The sequence below is a fragment of the Watersipora subatra genome, chromosome 7, assembly GCF_963576615.1.
Source record: "Watersipora subatra chromosome 7, tzWatSuba1.1, whole genome shotgun sequence".
NCBI classification, from domain to species: domain Eukaryota; kingdom Metazoa; phylum Bryozoa; class Gymnolaemata; order Cheilostomatida; family Watersiporidae; genus Watersipora; species Watersipora subatra.
In genome coordinates this window covers 27459464-27484326 of record NC_088714.1, presented here as the reverse complement: position 1 = coordinate 27484326, position 24863 = coordinate 27459464, and the positions used below count along the sequence as shown (strand labels likewise).

General features: G+C 36.7%; 1 protein-coding gene across 7 annotated transcripts in view; it reads left to right on the top strand.

Annotated features, from left to right (window-relative positions):
- The window catches only part of LOC137399239 (synaptosomal-associated protein 25-like), a 54696-nt gene that overhangs the window by 9508 nt on the left and 20325 nt on the right, over positions 1-24863 (top strand). For 3 of the 7 annotated variants that reach the window (XM_068085259.1, XM_068085262.1, XM_068085260.1), the window contains exon 3: positions 6140-6262. In XM_068085259.1, the coding sequence (XP_067941360.1) occupies positions 6164-6262 (99 nt within the window). In that variant the 5' untranslated portion in view covers positions 6140-6163. Of the gene's footprint in view, positions 1-6139; positions 6263-22991; positions 23212-24863 lie in introns of those variants that run through there. The other 4 variants (XM_068085258.1, XM_068085257.1, XM_068085256.1 and 1 more) reach the window with 4 other exon arrangements.

Here is a 24863-nt window from a genome sequence, read left to right as displayed (position 1 = left end):
TAGCAACTCTCATGAAATGATGAAATACTAGTCCAGCAACTCTCATGAAATGATGAAATACTAGTCTAGCAACTCTCATGAAATGATGAAATACTAGTCTAGCAACTCTCATGAAATGATGAAATACTAGTCTAGCAACTCTCATGAAATGATGAAATACTAGTCCAGCAACTCTCATGAAATGATGAAATACTAGTCTAGCAACTCTCATGAAATGATGAAATACTAGTCTAGCAACTCTCATAAAAGGAAATATAAATCAAGCAATTTGGGGTAGTCAATCACCAGCGCTGAAGTGTGCACATTGCACAGACCGTCAGAGATGCTCGGCAAACTATCGGAAATGTTTGATAGCTGTGATCTTTCCCAACGTATTCACACTGCCTCGATGATGCCATCGGTTACAGTGCACATATTCTCCGATAATTGGTTTTGTCCTCTCAGATAATCACCGAGAGGACAAAACCAACATCTGGCAATATATTGTAAACCAGACTACCACCCGCATTTTGTGGTTAATTTGTCCCGCATTGTGCCCTATGTTCACATTTTACCGAATTGGAATCAATATATCATTCTGGCACTTTCTCTTCTACTAAAACCCTTCCACTTATTTCTCTTTGCATTCTCATGCAGTTATATTTTTTCAACAATATACTCCTTGCCTGTCTGTTATCACTTCCCTTCTCCTATGTGGCGCACGCTGCTCTCGTATCTCATGATCCACATTCAGATCCCCTGTTATTACGTGAAGGAGACAACCCGCCCCTTCTCAAATACCTTTTGAGAAAAGTTAACAAAAGCCTGAGTAGCTATAGCTTCACCTTTTTACGAGATCCTTCCAGCCATTTTGGACATGAATAAATCAAACATCGCGGACACAGCTGTTAGCCTCGTGGGCTACTGATGGATTGCTAAATATCGCTTCCTTTGTGTACGCAAATGTTAATGCTCTCTTCCTAAAAGTCGATAGTTTTTGTCGATAGAGCTCGCACCATTTAAGTAGGTTGACTAATTTTATTGTGCATTATGCAACAGTTGTGAACGTATCCGTCTCTACCGTTTATTGATTCAACTCGAAACTGCCTTTTAATAGCTGCGTGAGCGTGCTTCTGCAACGGTATCTTGCTTAGTAAGTTGCACTGAATAACTAGCCTTTCTAATTTATCTTTTGATTTTTTTAGTAGTATTTTGAGGGATTTTGGTTTTTGTCACTCATCACCACTTTGTATTTGCCTATATGGAAATTGTGTGGCCAGCAGGCTGGGTATTGAAATAGATGTTCCATATCTGTATCAAAAATAGTATGTTCACTAACCTATTGTTTAGTTGCCTGATTTTGCATATGGGATGCTCACTAATTACTAAATGGTAGACAAAAGTTTTGCTGAAAATGAGATTGAAAGGTTGATTTGCAACAAATTTCGCATTACAGTTATTTGATATCAAAAGATTCACCATGTCTTACTCTGCTGTGTTGTAGGTGCAAAATATGTGAAAATGTGATTACAAGCTTTTAAAAGCTAAAAAAAACAAATAGCTAATCGCCGCCATCACGAGACTGCCGTAGATTAGAATCTCTTTCCAAAACGGCTCAAATGGGACATAGTTGTACAAAATGGCTTCTGTTTACACTTTCACGCAACCTCATTCATCGAAATATTTTCACAAATAGGCCTATACTTCACGCATTCCATAAAACTATGTCTATTGTTCTTACGCGTCTATTTTATCATCATTGTAATGCTGTCACTTTGAGCACTGATATCTTAATTAATTCATTTAATTTTTTAAGCTTAGCTCGAAGGAGTACATATCAGTGTCAGATAAACATGCCGAGCTTGTTGGTCACCTGTGATAATCGAAAAATGCTGCAGAAATTATTTGCGAGGTATGGGTGGCATGATCAGATTACGACTTGCCGATTAGACCAAGCCGAAACAAAACTGTAAAGTAGCGAGCATCTATATTTGATACGGGGTCTTCGGTAAAACCCGAAGTGTTTGTCATAAACTAGTGCTATGAGAAGTTTTATATTGAGCCTTTTATTGGCGTTTCAATTTACGTGAGAACATCACGTGACAAAACAATAACCAAATGTAATGGCTACCCCAGAGAAATAAACTGATTCCAATCTACGGAGGCTTTTCGTTTTTGAGCTTTTAAGAGCTTGTCATCACATTTCCGCATATTTTGCACCTACAGCACAACAGAGTAAGACATGGTGAATCTTTTGATACCAAATAACTGTAATGTAAACTTTGTTGCAAGTCAACCTGTAAATGCATGTTTCATGTTATTGACAATTGAAAATAGTGTTCTTGTGAGATGCTTTATATGACACTTTCAGAAAAAAAGATTTATATTTTAATACTAGCATTGAGTTCGGCGACGCTAGAGATTTTTTTTGTTTGCAATCAGATAGTCAGAAGGTGAGTGTTTAAGCGGCTGGTTCACAAGAGTTAGACGGGTTTTGTTATGAAATATTTTTAGTAACTTTCGGGAAGGCAACAGAGCGTATGTATGTGAAGTTTTGATAAATTTGAACAAAAATATGGAAACCCTAAAGGTATGGCCACATGTAACGATTTGTTTGTTGATTCTGACTGAAATCACGAGATGAATGAAAAGCACAGAATTATTCGGCTGAAATTCACAGAATTGTCAGAGCTGTGCATGCATACCGAAATCGCGAATTACCAATTGCGAAAGCTGCTAGAATCGTGCTCGCTAATAATATGTTTAGCCAATTGAGAGCATTTCATCAACGATTTCGGTGTGCATGCACATCTCTGACAATTCTGTGTATTTCGGCCGAATGATTCTGTGGTTTTCGTTCATTTCGTGATTTCGGTCAGAGCAAAGAAAAAATCGTTATGTGTGGCCGTACTTTTAGTGTTTACACAAACTAACATACACAGCCAATGACAATGTGAATATTTGAATACGCTTCTCTACATTTTCCTACTGCACAATATATGTGCAGTAGGAAAATGTAGAGAAGCGTATTCAAATATTCACATTGTCATTGGCTGTGTATGTTAGTTACTACATGTTACTACATGTTACTACATGTATGTAGTAGCAACAATGGCTGGCTTTCAACAGCAAATTGGTATATATACCAATTTGCTGTTGAAAGCCAGCCATTGTTGCTACTACATACATGTATGTTGGTTTCTATGAGACCAGCTTATGTTGGATGCAAACGGGCGAAAGATTCATTAAGTGCCAGCTGACAACAACATCGGCTCAGCCACATCGCGTTTAAAATGATGCGCTTCTACGAACTAGATTTGGATTTGCACTGAGTGATATGGAGAGGCCATCTTTGTAGTAAAGTCTCTTGAGGAAGCTTCAGTACAAGTTTGAAAGTGGTTCAGTCGTTTTACCTGGGCAGCTTGTACTGAGTGATTTGTCTACTTGCAAGGCCCGTGCACACCATCGCTCAAATCAACGTTTAGCTGTGCGATGGGCTGCAACGATTAGCTGTTTTGACATAGTCACCAACGATAAGGTGTACACACTACGAGCGATTATCTGTCAGCGACCACTAACCAACAACCAAGAAATTACAAAATTCCATTCCTGATATCCCGGGTCCTTCTGTCATCTTTTAGTTATCTGATTAGGTAATTCATCACTGGACATATGTAAGTTCTTTGCCAAGCTGGCTGAATGACATAGACATTGGTCGTCCAAACTGTTGAAATTGCATCCGATGCTTCAAATTGCTTCAACTTATCCCTACAATTCATCTGTTCACTTTCTATGCAGTAACTTTTAACTTTTTCAGTATGGAAATTATTTGCTCATTTTGATGGAATTGATTTATGCCGAAAAATTATAGCTGAAGCGCATTGAGTAATTTTGCTGTAAAAGAGTTTCTGTCATAGATCTTTAATCTAAAGTTTTGGGAATCAGCAAAAAAATTCTGCACAAGGTTCAATGCATTTAATATACAAAAGTCATGTTTAATTTTTTTTAGCTCAGTGAAACCAGCTGCAAACGTAAAATGCTATCGTTTTCGCAGTTTGATCAAAATGCACAAGCCTACTCTCTGATATAAAAATCAAGTTATCAGAAATATTTTAGGCTCGTTGTTGAAGCATTTTTATAGTAGACATACTTTTAGGTCGCTGTTTACAATTTTTATTTTTATTTATCGTAACCCAAAAATAAAAAGAACTTGGAAAACTGATATTATGCTGTAAATTTTCAGTAAGAAGAAAACTAGCTTGTTCCGGTTTTTTTTGGCAAAATTATAATGTAATGTTCTAAATTTATTGGAGCTAACTCATTGATGGATTTGTTAACTCTGGTCCTTCTAAATTGATTGCAGCTAACTCATGGATGGATTAGTTAACTCTGGTCCTTCTAAATTGATTGCAGCTAACTCATGGATGGATTAGTTAACTCTGGTCCTTCTAAATTGATTGCAGCTAACTCATGGATGGATTAGTTAACTCTGGTCCTTCTAAATTGATTGCAGCTAACTCATGGATGGATTAGTTAACTCTGGTCCTTCTAAATTGATTGCAGCTAACTCATGGATGGATTAGTTAACTCTGGTCCTTCTAAATTGATTGCAGCTAACTCATGGATGGATTAGTTAACTCTGGTCCTTCTAAATTGATTGCAGCTAACTCATTGATGGATTTGTTAACTCTGGTCCTTCTAAATTGATTGCAGCTAACTCATGGATGGATTAGTTAACTCTGGTCCTTCTAAATTGATTGCAGCTAACTCATGGATGGATTAGTTAACTCTGGTCCTTCTAAATTGATTGCAGCTAACTCATGGATGGATTAGTTAACTCTGGTCCTTCTAAATTGATTGCAGCTAACTCATGGATGGATTAGTTAACTCTGGTCCTTCTAAATTGATTGCAGCTAACTCATGGATGGATTAGTTAACTCTGGTCCTTCTAAATTGATTGCAGCTAACTCATGGATGGATTTGTTAACTCTGGTCCTTCTAAATTTATTGGAGCTAACTCATGGATGGATTAGTTAACTCTGGTCCTTCTAAATTGATTGCAGCTAACTCATGGATGGATTTGTTAACTCTGGTCCTTCTAAATTGATTGCAGTTAACTCATGGATGGATTTGTTAACTCTGGTCCACGATCAATGTTTTTGTATAGATAATAAGACAAGCTGTTATGATTTGTTACCAAGGCATTTGTTATCAAGGCATTGTAGCGAGTGAAAAGATTAGGCCCTGAAATTTTTATTACCCTAATTTTGGTCTTGTGACAATGACTAATTTGTGGAAGCCGTTGGATCAATCTAACAAGATTGACTTTCTTCCAAGAGTAATATACATATCCTAGGACACTATATATTTCGCTAGTATTTAGTTTCGTGAGTAGCATACAGAGTAAAATTTTGCTGCAACTTAATTTCGCAGCTCTGATGAGTGCGAAAATATAGTGATGTGAAAATAAATGCAGTGGAACAAACATAATTAGATTCCTCAGGTTCAGTTCACCAATAAAAAAATTCAATTTGGGACTAGTTTGTAATTGTGAACCGCAGGTAGAATGGTGTGGGCGAGATCGAAGATGCAATTTGATCGCTTGTTGCCATTTGTTTCTTGGACTATCAATGAACAAAGCTACGTATTTAATTTGGCGTTTTCGCTCGTTCGTTATGATAGTTTAATTTCGCACATGAAATTTTCACGAGAGGATGACTCCGCGAAATCGCGAAAATTAGATGAGGCAAATACATAAGTGTCCTAGGGTACACAGGATCTTTATATAAAATTGTGTAACAATCAATTGTTATCGATTTACATTTTTAACAAACTTCCTATGTACCGAAGTTTGTACAATCAAATCTTCGTTACAGACCAACTGCACACCTATATCGCAGAACTCATAGTATATTGACGAATGATTCCTTGACTAACTCATTTCCGTTCATTGACAAACCTAATCTTCATTGTTTGTAAAATTGTAATTTAAAAGTGTGTTGGCTTTTCTATTTCTACTAAAGTAGCCAATAAGAGAGTGGAGGAAGATTTCCCATGGAACTTTGAGATCGCTCCATCACTTACATCTGATCAGTAAACCTTTCTTAAAGCAGTCTACAATCATTCATCTCAATGCTGTCTCTACTCTGGTCACTTGCAGCAAGGTCAACCCAGCCAGTAGAAGATGGCCTACCAGCCAGTATCGAATGGCGGAGCAGGAAATGATGGGCCGACAGATGAGCTTGGTCAGATCCGCCTCGCCATAAACCAGACAACAGATGAGGTGAGTCTGATTGTATCTAGACTGTACTCCGTGTCCCAAGCAATACTATAGCACTACCTCTCTTCTTGCAATAATGTGTTACTCTGCGCGTATCCACAAAACTGTATGAGCTTAGGTATGCTTACACAATACCACGTTGCGCAGTGTGTTTCCACATGATGCTACGTTATACCATATGTGTCATACACTTTATTATATTATAATTATATTAAGGTCGCCCGTTTTTTGAACTAGACTATAAAAATTTTTCCCTGTGTTCAAAATCTTCATTCATGAAAGCAGAGTGTTTGTTGATATGTTTTAAACAGATGACTTCCGAGAATAGCCAAATTTTATGTACAATTGTTTTAATTTCTTAGTTGTGTAAAGAAAGAATTTTCTGTTAAAGTACTTTGCAAGGCGTACGTAAAGCTGATCGGCATAATCCTACAACTACCACTAAAAATTTGTTGCGGGACCTATAAATGCAGCTCAGAATCGGTTTCGACTTTGCGTTATAATTATTTGCTGTGTTGGATAATCATAAGAATGTAGTGTGGCGAGTAGATTGGGAACAATGTATAGAATAAGCGACCAACAGGCATGTCGGCATTGACTTCGTAATTCATTAGTCCGTGTTTTGCCAGAAAACAACCGCCTTATGTCACGGCTTAGAGTTTGCATCTCGAGTGTCTTTGTTTCTGAAGTAAGTCTCTTGCTCTTCTAACGTAAAAAATTTTACTTAAAGGTTGACTTGCAACAAAATTCGCATTACAGTTATTTGGTATCAAAAGATTCACCGTGTCTTACTCTGCTGTGTTGTAGGTGCAAAAATGTGGAAATGTGATTACAAGCTCTTGAAAGCTCAAAAACAAACAATTATTCGCCGCCATCACGAAACCGCTGTAGATTGGAATCAATTTATTTCTCTGACGTAGTCAAATGATTTGGTTATTGTTTTGACACGTGATGTTTTCACGTGAATTGGAAGGCCAATAAAAGGCTCAATATAAAATGTCTCGTAGCACTAGTTTATGAGAAACACTTTGGGTTTTACCGAAAAGCCCGTATCAAATAGAGACGCTCGCTAGTTTTCAGTTTTGTTTCGGCTTGGTCTAATCATCTAGTCGTGATCTAATCATTTGACCCATACTTCCTGCCAAACAGCGCGAATAATTTCTGCAGCATTTTTCGATTATCACAGGTGGCCAACAGGCTCCTCGTGTTTATCAGAAGATGATATTCACTCCTTTGAGCTAAGGTTAAAAAGTTAAACGAATTAATTAAGATATCAGTGCTAAAAGTGACAGGATTACAATGATGATGAAACAGACGCGTAAGGAAAATAGACATGGTTTTATTGAATGCGTGAAGTATATTTGTGAAAATATTTTAACGAATAAGGTTGCATGAATGTGTAAACAGAAGCCATCTTGTTCTGCTACGTCCCATTTGAGCCGTTTTGGAAAGGGATTCTAATCTACGGTGGTTTCGTGATGGCGGCGATTAACTGTTCGTTTTTTAGCTTCTAAGAGCTTGTAATCACACTTCTACATACTTTGCACCTACGATACCGTAAAGAAAGACATGGTGAATCTTTTGATACCAAATAACTGTAATGTGAATTTTGGTGCAAGTCAACCTTTAACAACTAAATATGATAATTATACCTGTATAAATAGATATATATGCCTAATTTACAAATGCTGCAAGCTGACCTTCAATACTATAGTGACCTATTCCATGTATAAGGACAATACTATTGTCCTTATACAATGCTGCTTTAGCAGTCAACACTACCAGGTTTACTTATGCCATTGCTGCCTTACAGAGTCTACCCATATATTACTGTTGTATGAGGTGTGCCCATGCATTATCGAATTCCTAGATGCTCTGATATAATGTCGTATGTAATCGAATCGAAAGACATCTCTTGCGATTTGTATTAGAATGTGCACCTACCTAATGTTGGATTGATTGATAGCCAAACTACATAGATATACGTATGTCTATGAGATAATATAAAGTTGTATGTCTATGAGCAAATACATAGATCCATGTCTATGAGCAAATACATAGATGTATGTCTACGAGCAAATAAATAGATGTATGTCTATGAACAAATACATAGATGTATGTTTACAAGCAAATACATAAATGTATGTCTATGAGCAAATACAAGGTTGTATGTCTATGAGCAAATGCATAGATCCACGTCAATGAAAAAATACATAGATGTATGTCTATGAGCAAATACATAGATGTATGTCTATAAGCATAGATGTATGTCTATAAGCGACAATCTGTCAAGTTAGACTTGGTTAGTCAATGAGTTTTTGCCTCTAATCATTAAATATTAACTAGTTGGGTCGGTCACCGCTAGGTTTCACTTATCATACTGGACTATCAGTTACTGAAGTTGAAGGTCCTGTACGATGTAGTGATAAGCTTTGGTCTATGATATTGTAATATGCTTGAATGAAACCACATGAATACCTTGCTAATAGTAATCCCTATATTAGGTTATGACTGAAAAGTTATATCGATGCATGATTTGCTAATGCGTAGGATAATGTACCCGATGCACAATCGATACTATTTGCCCTTCTCTAAACACAGCTGCATGCCCTAACGTTATTTTTATCTTAGCTCGTAAGGCCAGTTTATATTCGAACCATTTGATAGGCATCTTGATGTCACCTTTTTTGGGTTTGATAGCTCTTCCTTAGCAATACATAATAGGATATATGTAAATATAATTTGTATTCAATATCTTGAACTAGCAGTGGTTGTAATTCATATATTTGTTATTAGATATGTGACACGTGTGTTTGTAATAAGACACTTGGCTCATTCCCAATATGCTCTCTCTGTCATTCATAGAGCTCTCTCTGTCACTCATTGAGCTCTCTCTGTCACTCATTGAGCTCTCTCTGTCACTCATTGAGCTCTCTCTGTCACTCATCGGGCTCTCTCTCTATCTCTCTGTCACTCATTGAGCTCTCTCTCTGTCATTCATTGAGCTCTCTCTGTCACTAATTGAGTCAGCCACTGTCCATGACACACATTTGTCCAAAAAAGTATTAAAAGTTACATCAATGCACTAAAAGATTGACAAAAATATAGCCATTGGCGGGCATTGAACAATCTAAGATCCATAGACATTTGATAGATACAATTAAAAAATACGATTGAAACAGCTCTTCTTGTTGAAAATTTATGCTCATTGAAAAAGTCAACTTCCAAAGATCAATCTAATTGTATCGAAAAGTATCCGTTGTATTGCAAAGCGATAGCAATGGTGGACAATCTTTGGCCAAACAAGAATATATATAGTTCCCGTAATAATATGTTTGAACAAACGTTTAAACTAAGAAAATAAAGAAGTAAATATATTATCTATTCTACTAGCCTTCATATCGCTTTGACATTGCTAATACAATTACCACTTCACTGTTCATCAACATATGGAATGTGACATCACGATTGCACTAAATAGGGTTGATCTACTGGTCATGACCCGACTGGCAATTGTTGCTACTGTGTATTTTACTAGCTTCGACACCGATTAAATTATGGTCATGAACAGTAGCTATCCGCTATCGGTACAAATAAAAGCATTTCATTGCTCTTTAGCATGTTTGTGGATGTGAAACAAACCTGGGTCAAGGATATGGGTCATCAGATTGGTTGATTAGATTGGTTATGTAGTTTACAGTAGTAAAATATACCTTCTTAAGATGTGAGTAGATTAAGGTACGGCCACATGTAACGATATTTTTTGTTGGTTCTGAATGAAGTCACGAATTGAACTAAAAACACAGAATTATTCGGCCGAACTTTACAGAAATGTCGTGAGCTGTGCATGCACACCGAATCATCTACGAAATGCTTTTAATTGGCTAAACAAATTATTAGCAGGCACGATTTTAGAACATTCGCAATTCATATAGTCCGAGGCACATAAAGCGACACGCAAAAAAATACTAACGCCATTCGCCATAGTAAATACGATGCAATTGACTTGATTGTGCTAAATATGGCAACTCTTTCTACAACGGAACTTTTGCTGCTAAATAAAAATTGTTATTACTAAGAGAGAAACGATTCGTAGCCAGAGTGGTCGAACGATAAAATCCATAAATAACCCAATCTAAGCAGTTGCATCATATGTACTATGTTGAATTGCCCTGGTACTTTTATTGTGTGTCGTAATATGTTTCTTGGACTATACCATTTGCGAATGCTGCTAAAATCGTGCTCGCTAATAATTTGTCAGTCAATTGCAAACATTTTGTCGACGATTTCGGTTTGCATGCACAGTTCTGACAATTCTGTGAATTTCAGCTGAATAATTCTGTTTTTCTTTCATTTCGTGATTTCGGTCAAAATCAATTAAAAAATTGGTACGTGTGGCCGTATCTTAAGAATGAAAATTGGGTGACAGTAATGCTTAGATAGCAGGAGATATCGCTGGCAAGCAACGCGCGATGTCAAGGACATTAAATGGCAGCATCCGAGTACTGTTAGATATTTTTACTCAACACTTATGCCCTAATTGGTTAATTGCATTCACAGTGACGTAATCTTTCTATTCCAACTTTGTTGCAGCAAATTTCTCAAGTGCTTTTATCTTCACAATGAAGTGTTTTACTAGTGAATCAGACCTAGTGTCCTCAGGCATGTGAGTATTGTCTCTCGTCTGCTCAGGCCGGCAAGCTCTTAATTAAAAGTACTTCACACATCCCAAGGACGAACGTATCTGTTAGCAAAGGACAAATTCATCATTTAGCATCAGTTCTATAAGCGCTTCCTGACTAATCAAGGTTTTGGTCTAAAGTCCCTGGCACATGATCAAAATAATTTATTATGACACTATTTCGTGTTGTGAAAAACTTACTATACAATGGAGAAATACAAATTAATTACAGCTTTTGCGTTCAGTTCTGCCCAATGAAGTGTAGCCTGAAGCGATCTTGTTCTCTCAACTAGTTAAGTATCAGTGTATGTCCTGACAACCATGTCTTTAAACTTAACGCGCTTAATTCGTCCAATCGAACTACTTATTGCAACATGATCACAAAAGCTCAGCTTGTTGAAATTATCTAAAAACGATTGTATCCATGAATTTTGTCGGATTTGGCGTCTGCCTGTTCAGGCCTTACGAGATTGTCTGTTTACCAATTGGGCGCAGTGCAGCTCTCGACTCAACATAGACAGACATACATGTAGGATGAATTAATACTTTTGAAACAAGACTCCCAGTTCATTTTGATATGGAAAGGTTTTGCGCACTGTGAATGGCGTCTGCGGACCTGGAAATGACTGAGTGGCATTTACCTCAGTCATTTTCCTGTATTGATATTGATTTGTATAGCCGCTTCTGTATTCGCCTAGGGGAACCTGCCTCAAGCACGCTCATGCCATCCAGCAGGTATGTCTCATCAAAGTCACCTTTATTGATTTTTGCTCAGTTTACAGTTTTACGTATTTTAGACAAGCCGTAGTATAGTCATCATCACCTCTAATCACATATGGTAATGCTCCTTGTGGCTTATCACTGAAACACCAGCGCTGGCCTCAGTTTAGAGGCGCACACACGCACACCTTATAGTTGCAGCGTTCAAGGCAGGCTTCGTAGTGTGTAGTTTTAGCGTGGATCAGGTGGTATTCACAAAAGTCCGCTGTATAAGTTCGCACTAACAGCATTAATGATCTATTGTTCTTAGGGAGAAGGTGAAGGTGCAAGTTGTGCTGAGTCGTCCTGATGCATCAGCTTAAACTTAGCCAGATCGAACTAGTCGCAAACCTTGAAAGAAAAAAGGTTAAGTAGGTTTTGGTATAAATTTGTTTATCACCTTTTTTCTATAACAAAAATAGGTTTTTGGCGATTTTCTCGAAATATGTAGGAAAAAGATGGCGCTATTCAGCCGGACTATTTTCAGATCCGACTGATCCAATGATCATTTATCATTCTTTGATCAAGCTATTGCAAGTCGAACAAAAATATTAAATTTCGATCATCGTCAAATTAAAATTGAGCATTAGAATTTACTGTTGTATAAAAACAAATATGTACAATCACTGCAAGAAGTTTGCTTAGTAACACATATCTATAAAATCACTTGGTAGGTGTCTTTAAAAGATTGGTCTAAAACAAGAGAAGACAACTCTATAAAATTAGTGAAAGTTGTCTTGTGTTGATTAATGCAAGACGTTGAGTTTGTCTATGATTGGTCCAGATCGATACAAGTATCCTCGGTGTATTTGAAATACTTCACATAATATCGGGAAAAGACTTCTGTGTATTGACATTGCTTTCCACACTTGCGTGTTGTGAAGGGCAAATACTCATTCATGCGTTCAGGCGTATCTCAGTGCTTAGTGGTTTGTAAATCCGCATATGATGTTTATATCGTAGCTGTAGCAACCTGAGGGAATGTAATTGCTGTGTTTCATGCTACCGTGCTAGTGAATGTTCTCGTCTCTAGTTTTTGATTGATTTTTTAAGTCGTTCTATGAAGACTGCGTTCAATATACCCTGGAGTTTTGCGGTAGAGTTAAACATGATATGTGAGGTTAAACATTATATGTGAGGTTCAACATTCCAATATTTGCTTCATGTTGAGGCAGCCATATGTCTCAGCCAATATTCTTAGAAGAATATAGTTTGTATTTTGTTTACTTTGTTTCTGAGCCGAAAAATAGTGATAAATATGAGAAGCTATTAAAACAATTGTATTATGTAATACTGTGTAAAAGCTTGATAACACAGAAAAACTAAATTAATGAAGTAATAATCATTTTAAAAGCGGGTTCTTGCCATTTGGCAGTCTCTCATGCTATAAGAGATTCTCGGGTTTGGCAATAAACACAGAGAAAAACTATCTCTTTCCGCAATTATTTTGAAATCCTGATAGGTGAGCGATTGCTCAGGTGGTAGCACGCCAGGTGGTGATGCCGAATTTCATGGGTTCGAAACCCGCATGACGCAATCTTTTTTCCACCTCAACAGCTCTCATTATAGTAAAGATTAAAAATATGTAAACAGAAATACACGGCGTAACTAGGTTATATATTTTAGTATATAAATTTACGGTATTTAGGTTGCTAACAGCTTTTTTACTTTTACTTATAAAACATAACATTTTGCAAAATGTGAAAAGGTTTTTGCTCAAATTTTGCGATGTGCGTCAAAAGGTTCTTATTTAGAGGTTAAGTTGAGGCTTATTTGTTCAGAGGAATCTATCATTGTTAAATTTTGGTACAAACAGTTAAATATTTTTCACTTACACTTCACTCTTTGTGAAAGTCACTTTTTTAAATATTACCAAAGTTCGTAGACGGATTTTTCTTCTGGATGTTTGAATCGATGTCAGGTCAGTCTTTGGAAGTGTTTGAATTTGCTGTTTGTTACCAGTGGAACATCTGGTGGTAGTGTATAGATGCAGGTTTTTATCCTTGCAGGTTCTCAGATACAGATAGGCTATACATTAACCATAAGGTTATGAGAACACAACACGTTAATTCTTTTGAACATTTTTGTAAGTGTGCTAAACTATAAGATAAATGGTAAAAGAGACATTAGACACCTGTCAACAAGTGACTTGTTCAGCCTATATGAAAGGAATGTGCTTTGGTCATCAACGTTAGTAATTTTATCAGCGTATTACCTATCAAGTGAGCTTAATGCATGTCAACAATATAATAGTTTGTATGGTCCATAAACATTTAGAGGCGACACGGGTCAAGTCGGTTGCATAGATCAATCCATAATATATACAATATCAAGATATAAGACAAAACGATATAAATTTACAACAGCGAGGCTTTTAAATATAAATATAACATTATTCGAACTTTTAATTTGAGCTTGTGATCAAAGCTTTTCACGCTGTGGGCACACCAGTCTAGGCTGGAGTGAGATACACAGGGCTTTACCAGTTTCAGGGCTCAGTGTTTACAGTGTTCCTTAATCAGCGGGTACGCAAGGCTTGCATGTGCGAATATGACTTGCTTAATTTCTAGCGATCTTATTTGTGCGCGTTTTAGACGCGCGAAATATAACTGAAATTTTACCGCAATTATAAAATTAAATCTTACAAAACAGAGAAAGACTCATAAGAATTACAAAATCTGTACAAACTTCAGATACCTTAGACTTAACACATTTGAACCTATAATAGAAAATAATACAGTTTCTGTACATCCGCAGTCCTTTTTCTCTCATGCTTTCCGGTATAAATAACGCCTCATGATATCCTGTATCATACCTCGGCCCTTTTGAGGGTCAACCATTTCACAAGAGTTGTGTTCCACTTCATATCTATATATTTAGCCTAATGAATTATATTTGAATTTTGTTAGATAATTTTGAAGGTAGCCTATGGTTATGCCCAACCAGATAAATCTGAGGATAGCCTATGGTTATGCCCAACCAGATAAATCTGAGGATAGCCTATGGTTATGCCCAACCAGATAAATCTGGGGATAGCCTATGGTTATGCCCAACCAGATAAATCTGGGGATAGCCTATGGTTATGCCCAACTAGATTGAACACATCGCCAACCTCAGCTACTTGTCGCATAATTGTCACTCATGATTTTTACACTCAGCTAACAACGTGAATATACATGGTTCGAAGCAGTGACATCACAGGAAGATGTTTTGACTCTTGAGAGGTAGCAAGGGCATCATAGCTACATGAATCGAGCATGTTTTTGATTTTGTGTGCAGTGATTTGTATGAAATTTCAATTACGTTCACTCAGGCTGTACATCAGCCAATCAAATTTCAGTTTCAAGGTAACATTCAGCAATCGTTTTTAGGTATACTTTATTTAACGTAAAAAGAATTATTAATAATGTGGCAGATTTTCATGTGTTCCTGTTATTAACAGAGCTGGCAAAACGGTTCTGACAAATTTGGTTCTGTGCAAGCGTCTGCATGCTAGGTATAGTATAATAATAGTGGTGACACTATTAGCCGCTTGTGCCGAACATGTCGGTACCTTGTGCCGCCACACTTTCTGTCAATTTTAAAAATGGTTGTTTTGTATATTTGTATTTGCTTATTGATCAACATAATAATGTTTCAAATACCATATGAGTGCTAAATAATGGAGCATTTAGTTATTGGTTTGACTCTTTGAATTGTCCTGTGGAAGCCAGTATGACCTTTAATAATGTGCCCCTAGTCGTGAGGCTGGTTCACACTATACGGCCGTTGGTCGGTGTTAATCATACAATACTTCGATGATCATCTGTAATAACAATGTTCACACATCAACGAATAGTCCATAGTAAAACGTTATCATTATACAATGTAGTCATGGAAACAATGAAATGCTAGTCCTGCAGCAACTGTCATAAAAAATATAGATTGAGCAATCCACGACAGCCAATCATCATCACCAGAGTCAATCACCATCACCAAAGCGGTGCACATTGCACACGTTGTCGTGGATGCACATCGAACCACTGGGAAAGTTTGACAGCTTCAAACTTAGCCGACATATTCGGGTTGCCTCTACGACACCATCGGTTTAGAGAAAGCCTCGACGACGCCATAGGTTGTAATGCAACTAGTCGACAGATAATCGATGAGAAGGCAACTCCGACATAGGGCAATAATAGTGTAAACCAGCCTTTAATCACTACTGGATGAAGGATTTCATAAAGTGCCCATAAATACTGTTATTAATTAAAGGCATGTTCTTCCTAGCTTTGCCAATTAGCAGATTCCAGACTTAACGGCCAATCCAATCCTATAACGGGTTGATATCAGCTAGCTTATTTTATATCACAATATCTGACTCCTTTACTACGTCTTTTGGCTACAAGTCATTCAACCTTTCGATCATAATCACAAATGACAATAAAATGGGGTCATCGATAATGCTACTGTATGAAATAAGGTTGCATTGGTGCATGTCATTTTTTTCATGTACTCTTCCTTTCTCTTGCATGCCTCTTCAGGCTCACTCGCTCGCTTGGGCATGAGTAAGATGCCGAATTCTTGCAAAAACATTCCAGTAAAGTTTTTCTGTTATTGTAATCTCACGATCTATGAATTTTCTAACAACATTATAATGCTGTTACCAGGAGACCTATCTTTGCATAAATCAATCGTTTTGTTAATTTAAGCCTCAAGTTCAGATGAATTATTATACGCTCCACGCGTATCAGTGGAATAGTTGGCCTATCTTTCTTTGTATGTTAAAGTTCATGAAGAATGAAGAAGTTGTCTTCTCTAAAAAGACCTAATGGTACAACTCCCACAATTAACCCATATCAGGCGGGTGAAATCCTGCTTTGCTCATTGTTGTTGACAGGTTTGATAAAATGTTAAATTTTTTAAAATGTGCTTTGTCTTGACATTTTCCTTTGCATTTTACATTTTAGACCAGCATTCTTCTACAGGACAAAGAATGTTTGCTATGCATCATCCTTAGGCAATATTTAGTGCAATGCCTAGATACGTACGCGGTACTTGTTCAACATACGTATACTGTGAAACCTCTAATTGAACGCCATGACGCTCTATTTTTCAACTTTTTTTCTGTAGTGGTGGTCAATTGGAGGTGGCATTCAAATAGAGGCTGGTGGGTATTTTTCAAATGACTCGTCAGAGTTTTCGGAAGATAAATTTAGCCCTATTACGGGCGAAGCGAATGTCACCTATAGTTTGCTCTCTTTTTCGGTAGAGTGATATTAAACCTTTTGGATGCAATAAATCTGCTAACTTACCTCCAACTTGTCAAATATCTCTTAATAAATGTGCATCGAGAAACGGAGAAATATCTCTAGTAGTTGATATTTATTGTTCGCAATTGACCTGCGATGATATCATAGCTTGTATCTTTCTTTACTATTTGTTGGCTTTTCAATTTTTATTTCATTCTAAATTTGAACCCATATTTCTATTTTATATCTATATTTAACAATGTTGCATAAAAAGCTCATTGCACCCATTCATATGTTTGCTACAGTTTGCAGCCAAAACTAGTTTTTATGTGCAATAGAAGTGGAATATGAGCATCGATTCATTGTAAGCCATGTTGAGATAGCCCCCAAGAATGCTAATAAATAACATGCTATAAATCTGCATATATTTATAAGTTATATAATGATAATTTATCAAATGGTACAAATATATATATTCATGAACAAGTGATATAAACGAGCCATACTTATATTACATGCAGAAACAAAAATTAACGTTTTTAAAACAAAAATATTTGCATCGTTTGCTCAATAGCTGCATTCTGATTGTTGTTTTCGATGGAACGAACATCTTTTAGTTGTTCAATACCTTCCACAATATCTTCTGGCTTCAACTCCTGTTCTTCACTGCTGAACTAGTTGATATTAGCGTCCAAACAAGTTTTGGCAGAGCCAAACTTTTACGCGCGGCATTTAGCACAAAAGTTTGCTCGCTAAACGAAACCTTTGGCCCAAAACTTGCAAACCGTTTTTATATGCATGTTTTTTGAAGTATTAAGACCGCATTAAACAAGCAACTATTATTAGCTTGAGACAGTTAGTAATTATTTCTATGGCATTGCTTTCAAAGTTCATCTACTATCATAAATTTAACCAGTTTTTTTTATATATGTAGGCTATTTCGAAATGGAAAGACCGCGTTTAACAAGGAACTGCTATTAGCACTAGACAGATATTAATTATTTTATGGTGTTGCTTTCAAAGTTCATCTACCATCTTAAATTTAAACCATTTTTTTATATAGGTAGATGTACTTCAAAGTACAAAGACTGCATTAAACAAGGATCTACCATTAGCCTGAGACCGTTATTGATTATTTCTATGGTGTTGCTTTCAGAGTTTTAATGGAAAAAAGCGAAAAGCTGTGATGAATTGATTGTTATTAATGTAAGCCTAAACTATTAATTATTAATACGACTTTGTGGACGTTTTTTTACTGATCACTTGATATTATGGGTTCATAAAGATCAAAGATAGTCAAAGTGGTGGTCAATTGGAGGTGGAGTTCAAATAGAGGGTGGCGCTATATTTTCAACCCTTCTCTCGTAGTGGCGGTCAAATAGATATGGTGTTCAAATAGATGTGGCGTTCAAATAGATGTGGCGTTCAATTAGAGGTTTAACGGGAACTTCAGATTTTCAGATATGGTTCTCTCTTCATACAGTAACCAAAGTTTGTTTTGATGTCTTAGGTTGATCTGTTTTTCGAGATAGCTGCTGCAAAAACAAAAACACGAAGGCATGCACTAAGAAGTAAGGAGACTCTAAGTAGGGGAGGCCCGAAGGGTTTGTTAAGAAAGAGAAGAGGTGTGGATATTACTGAATGAGTAATCCTCGAATATCGAAGATGTCTGCTTAGCTTATTGCAAGTAGAAGGTGTGTGTGTTTCTTAAAGAGAATTGTTGCACAGACAATGGTGCTGTGATCTTGGTCAGACATGTACAAGTTCAGGGGCAAAGAAACCTCAACGATTAGAGACATGCCCAAGGTTTGGATATAGAGTGAGAGGGAAATATGTAAAAAGGTTGAGGAAGTTGAGATAGAAGGGGAGAAAAGAGATAAACGCTTGAAAAGATATATGTGAAGATAGTTGAAAAGAGATATGTGAATTTGTGATATTTTATACTAGAAATTCCACTGTCATACAGCCCACGAACAAAGTGATATTGGAAAAAAAGAAAGAGTACTGATGGTTGAGAAATCAATATTAGCAGTCAAATGGCACTGCAGTGCAATAGGATAACTGCAATGGTAGCTGTAATGTACTAGGTGTTATTATATACAACAAACAGCAATAATGAAAGGAAAAGATTGTTTTTATCTCTCCCCCTGCAATAGGAGAAATGCAATATTGGCCAGTATTACAAGTAAAGTGCACTGACATTATTAGAATAACCAATATTATTAATATAGTAATAATATAAACTAATGCACAATTTTGTTTACATTTCAAAACGTCATAGCTAACAATATCACGAAATTGTGATATTTATATAGATTTTTATAAAATCTGTACTACATAGTCATCGTTTTGTAGTCATCCAAACTTATAATTAATTATTGTAATAATCTCATAAGAACCGTTAGAAAAAATATCATCGTCATTTCTTTTACTTACACTGCGTTGGACATCAGTTAGAATTCCAAAGTACTCAAATGTTTCCAAAATGTCAGTTACTTTGAAATCGGCAAAAATGAAACGATTTCAGTACTCCTACATTAATTACAGAAAACTTCGGCAATGCTATAGACTGGTGAAATGTGCACGATATTTCTTTCGTGAAATGCGCACGACTTAATGGTTCTAGTCTCTGTCGCTCGGCGTTTTAATTTCTGGTCTTAACTTTGATAAAAGTGAGGATTAGCAAGTTTTAATAACGATTTTCGGCCTAATAAATCTCTATTTATGTATAACCCGATCAGATGGGTTAGTTTTAAGAATTTGCGGTAACCTTTCAAAGGCTTGGTAACATTTTTAAATAGGTTTATATGTGTTTTGTATCATTATTATACTTCAACGATTTTACAGAAAAATAGTTAAATTTGTTGACAAGATTTTGTTACAAGGTTTTGGTGATGGCCGTTAACAGATAATTTTTCGGGAGTTGTGTGCACATGTGCATTTATCATAAATCTCCCAAACCAATCGCTTCGCTCGTGTTTGGTCGTGGGATAATAAAATAAATATTAATTCAAGCTGTAGACCTAACCTACTGTACGTAATTTAACTAACAACAGCAATAATGAAATGTTTATTAAATCTCCTATTATATTGAAATGCAATATTAAAAGTAAAATGGCAAGCTGCCGTGTAATATACAATTTAAAAGTTGGTTGTTGGTTAAAATAAATATTAATTCAAGCTGTAGACCTAAACTACTGTACGTAATTTAACTAACAACAGCAATAATGAAATATGTTTATTATATCTCTGAAATGCATTATTATAAGTAAAATATATTGTAATATACAGTTTGAAAGTTGGTTGTGTTGAATGCAGAACGGTTTTGACAACGATATGTAACAGAAATAGATATTAATAAAATAAATATTTAACTATCTTAAACTTATGTTTTACAATAGTAAAATAAATATTAATTCAAGCTGTAGACCTAACCTACTGTATGTAATTTAACTAACAACAGCAATAAAGAAATATGTTTATTACATCTCTGAAATGCAATATTAAAAGTTAAACGGCAAGCTGATGTGTAATATACAGTTTGAAAGTTGGTTGTGTTGTGAATGTAGAATGGTTTTGACAGCGATATGTAACAGAAAGCAAGCGTTGGCATTTACGCGTCTGGAGGTTTTATGCAAACTGGAGTGAAATAAAGAAATATTCTTGTAATAAAAGGGCGTTGTAGTAACGCCTTACCTTGTAGATAGGATCTAAAGAAATCTGGCTAATGTTCTAGATAATTTGAAAAACCTTTGGTAATTGGACAAAAACGTAAGCTGATAAACTATGTACCACATTTTCGTACCTGTAAATCGGTCTATGCCTCAAACAGTACACAAACCTTGGCAATTAAACAATGCCATAGACTGGTGAAATGAGCACGTTTTTCTCGTGCTGATTTGCGCACTGCTAAATAGTTCTACTATCTGTCGCACGGCTTTATTGGCGTTTCGTAGGTCAGTCGAAACTATTAATAAACCAAGCTGTTCAAGCGTTTTGTGGCGATTTTTGGCAGAATTAATCTGTCTAATTATGTATAATCCGATCAGATGGGTTAGTTTTAGGAATTTGCGGTAACCTTTCAAAGGCTCGGTAACATATTTAAAAAGGTTTATATGCGTTTTGTATCATTATTATAATTAAACGACTTTACTGTAAAAAAGGTAAAATTGTTGATAGGATTTCGTAACAAGGGTTTGGTGACGGCTGTTAACGGATAATTTTTCGTGAGTTGTGTGCACGTGTGCATTTATCATAAGTCTCTCAATCAATCGCTTCGCTCTTGTTTGGTCGTGGGATCACGATATCTGGCATAGACTCCTTTACCGCATCTTTTGGCTACAAGTCTTTCAACCTTTCGATCGTGATTACAAATGGCAGTAACACAGAGTCATCTGTGTAAAAGCTGGCATATAAACTAAGGTTGCAGTGCTGCATCCCATTTTCCTTTTTTCCATGAAGCTGACTTCTTAAGGCTCGGTTGCCCACATGGGCATAAACAAGATGACGACTTCCTGCAAAAAACGCTTTTCTTTCATGGTAATCTCAGTGACTAGGCTTTGATCAGATTATGTAACAACATTAAAATGGTGTTACCAGGAAGCCTATCATGGCATCAACCAATTATTTCATTAGTTGGATGCCTCACGTTTAGATAAATTCTTAAGGAGAGTATTAGTAGAATAGTTGTCCTATCTTTGTTTGTATGTTGAAGTTCATGTAGAAGTTATCTTCTCTAAAAAGACTTAATGGTGCAACTCCAGCAATTAACCTGTGTCAGGAGGGCTAAGCCCTGCTCTGATCATCATTATTAATAGGCTTGATAAGTTATTAAAAAATTTTAAATGTCCTCTATCTTGACATGTTCGTTCACTTTTTACATTTTAGAACGTCCTTGAAAAAATACATAGATGTATGTCTATGAGCAAATACATAGATGTATGTCTATAAGCGACAATCTGTCAAGTTAGATTTGGTTAGTCAATGAGTTTTTGTCTCTAATCATTAGATAATAACTAGTTGGGTCGGTCACCGCTAGGTTTCACTTATCATACAGGACTATTCGTACCAGGTTAGTCCTTGTTCTACAGTAAAAAGAATGTTTGCTATTCATAATCCTTGAGCAATATTTAGCGCAATGCCTAGATATGTGCACTGTACTTGTTCAACTTGAGATCTTCAGATATGGTTCTCTCTTTATACAGTAACCAAAGTTTGTTTTGCTGTCTTGGGTTGATCTGTTGTTAGAGATAGCTGTTGCAAAAAGTCAGACGCAATGGCAGGCTGAAATTCACTAAGAGGCAGAGGAGGTAAAGAAACTTGAAGTAGGGAAGACCTAAAGGGTTTGTTAAGGAAAAGAAGAGGTGTGGATATTATTGAATGAGTAAACCTCGAATATCGAGGATGTCTGTTTAGCTTATTGCAAGCAGAGGGAGTGTGTTTCTTAAAGAGCATTGTTGCACAGACAATGGTGCTGTGATCTTGGCCGGACATGTACAAATCCATTGGCAAAGAAACCTCAACGATTAGAGACATGCCCAAGGTTTGAATATAGAGTGAGAGAGAAATATGAAAAAAGGTTGAGGAAGTTGAGATAGAAGGGGAGAAAAGATATAAACGCTTAAAAAGAGATACGTGAACCAGGCATGAGAAGTAGTGCCAAGAGAGTAGGCCTGGAAGACCCAGAGAGTCAAAAGATAGTTTGGAAGTAATAATAACTGTGGGAACCCTAATAGAAATGAGATACGGAATAGGTAGAGGAAATGGGTACCAAGGGAGGTGCATAGTTATATTCAAAAGGCGAGAGAAAGGCTGCTTATAACCATTTCTATAATTTATTGACGGGCAAGGCCCTCAGGGAGACTCGTGTATCTTACCCTCTCACTATAACACACTTAATGAATGTCAAGCAGCCCTCACAATTGACATGAGCCAACACGCAATTCCAATATTGTTTTGTGTCAGCCTCGCTTATTATTGTCCCAATCAATATCGCATATCTGTCCTCTCTGGTAGTCACCGCCCATCATCTTTTCATCATTCTTGGTCATCGTTAGTTCGTTCAATTCTAGTTTAAACCTTGGTTATTTTTAAGTAAGTGATCGCCCTTAACTTTGGTCCGGTGTTGCTTTAAACAAGGTAGATTAGCTATTTGCTTGCCGAGAATGCCCTCAGAAAATGGCAAAGTTCCCCTCGAAGATGGAATGGAGGAGCCTGAGCCCGAGACGGAGGAAGAGCGGGCCCACCGAGAGGTTCAGGCTCAAATAGACAGCGCTGTCAATGAAGTGAGTGGTTGGCTGTCAAATTCCTTGTGGTTTATTTTTTATCTATTTGGTTAGTCTTTTGTACATTTGTATCTACATCTCCAAAATGGTTTTTGCTCCAAATCTATGATTTTGCTGTAATTTTCGTGGGTAGATGAACCCCTCCTTCATTTCTGCTGCTTTTTCGGCTGCCGATGATCTGCTACCCATTGCTTTCTGTTAACCACCTAATGAGCAGGAAATATATTCCTTCTTGGAGCTCCCTGAAGTACCTGTTGCTTCTCTAAAATAGTTACAACTTTCCTCATCATTGTCATCATTCAATGTAACCTTAGACTGACTTATCAAACATGGAAGGTTTTTCAATACTCAGACCAACCACATCACCTACATGTAATAGAAACAGCAAGTAGTAATATTTTATAATGGTGTTGGCAGCTACCCCCAGCTTTAGGTAAAGAGTAGTCCTAACAGTAGTAGAGGCTCAGGGTATCAGAGCAATTGTGCACGCCAATGTTTGGCACTGATCCAGGGTCCATTCTGTTGAGTGAAACTCTTCTGCTCAATTTACTCGTTGCTGACAAGATATTTTTAGCTGCTGTCGCATTTTAGAAATTAACCAGAAATTATTAGTTCGATGAGAAGTCACAAAAGCTGCTGCTTTCTTTCTCCATTAGTAGATACTTCTGTATACTTAGGTCAGCTGTGACCCTAGCGATCTCTCTTCAGTCACCTCATTCTATTCTCATCAAGCAGATGTCTCTGCCAATATTTTCACCCATTTCATTTTCATATTTGCAAGATAATCTGTTTGTCGTCATATACCAATTTTCTCACTATGTGCCATGAATATCAGCGAATACATTTCCTAGCTATTGCTTATTCTGAAAATTACTACGATTTCTATCAGTTTTAGAAACTCTGTTTAGGATCTTGTTCTTGTATCTAGTATTAATTTGTTGAAACACTAGATGGTAGTTTGAATATCAGTGCTACTTATACGATGCAGTCTAGGTACTGTCTCTTTGTGATAAATATTGCAGTTGTTTGTGCTTCACCCAAATAATAAAGGTGCTTGCGGGCTGCCTACTGTGCATGCCTCTCTCGAATACCTACTAGCACCTTAGTAGTCTAGCGTGTCATAAGAAATCATCGGGTATTGCGATAAAACACATATAACTACATATAATGCACAATTATTTTGAGGTTCCAGAAGGCCATCGACTGGTGCAGGTGTGAGTTTTTTGGTCTGCCAAGCGGAAAGTCACAAGTTCGAATCTACTATTCTGGAATTTTTTTCCATTCTCTAAAACTGGCTTTGGACGGATACAGCTCTTATTATAGTTAAGGTTGTTGAATGGAGTATAAGTGGCTATAAGCAGTCATTCTGCCCTATGTATATCTGTAATCGTGGAGCTATCCTCTCCATGGCGCCATTAGCGGTATGTGAATAGCCTGATAATTACTCTATCAATGGTCTGCAAACAAATATTATAAAGACAATTGAACGATACATCGTACTTTTTGTTCTGAGGCGAGGGTTCAATGATCGCAGCCTATAACCGATGAACTAGTTGTAAAGAACTTTGTCTATGGTTTTTGATGGTGCCTCAACACTCTTCCACTTATCCACGATCAGACGAGCAGACCCTAATCGACTCAGCTATCGTCTA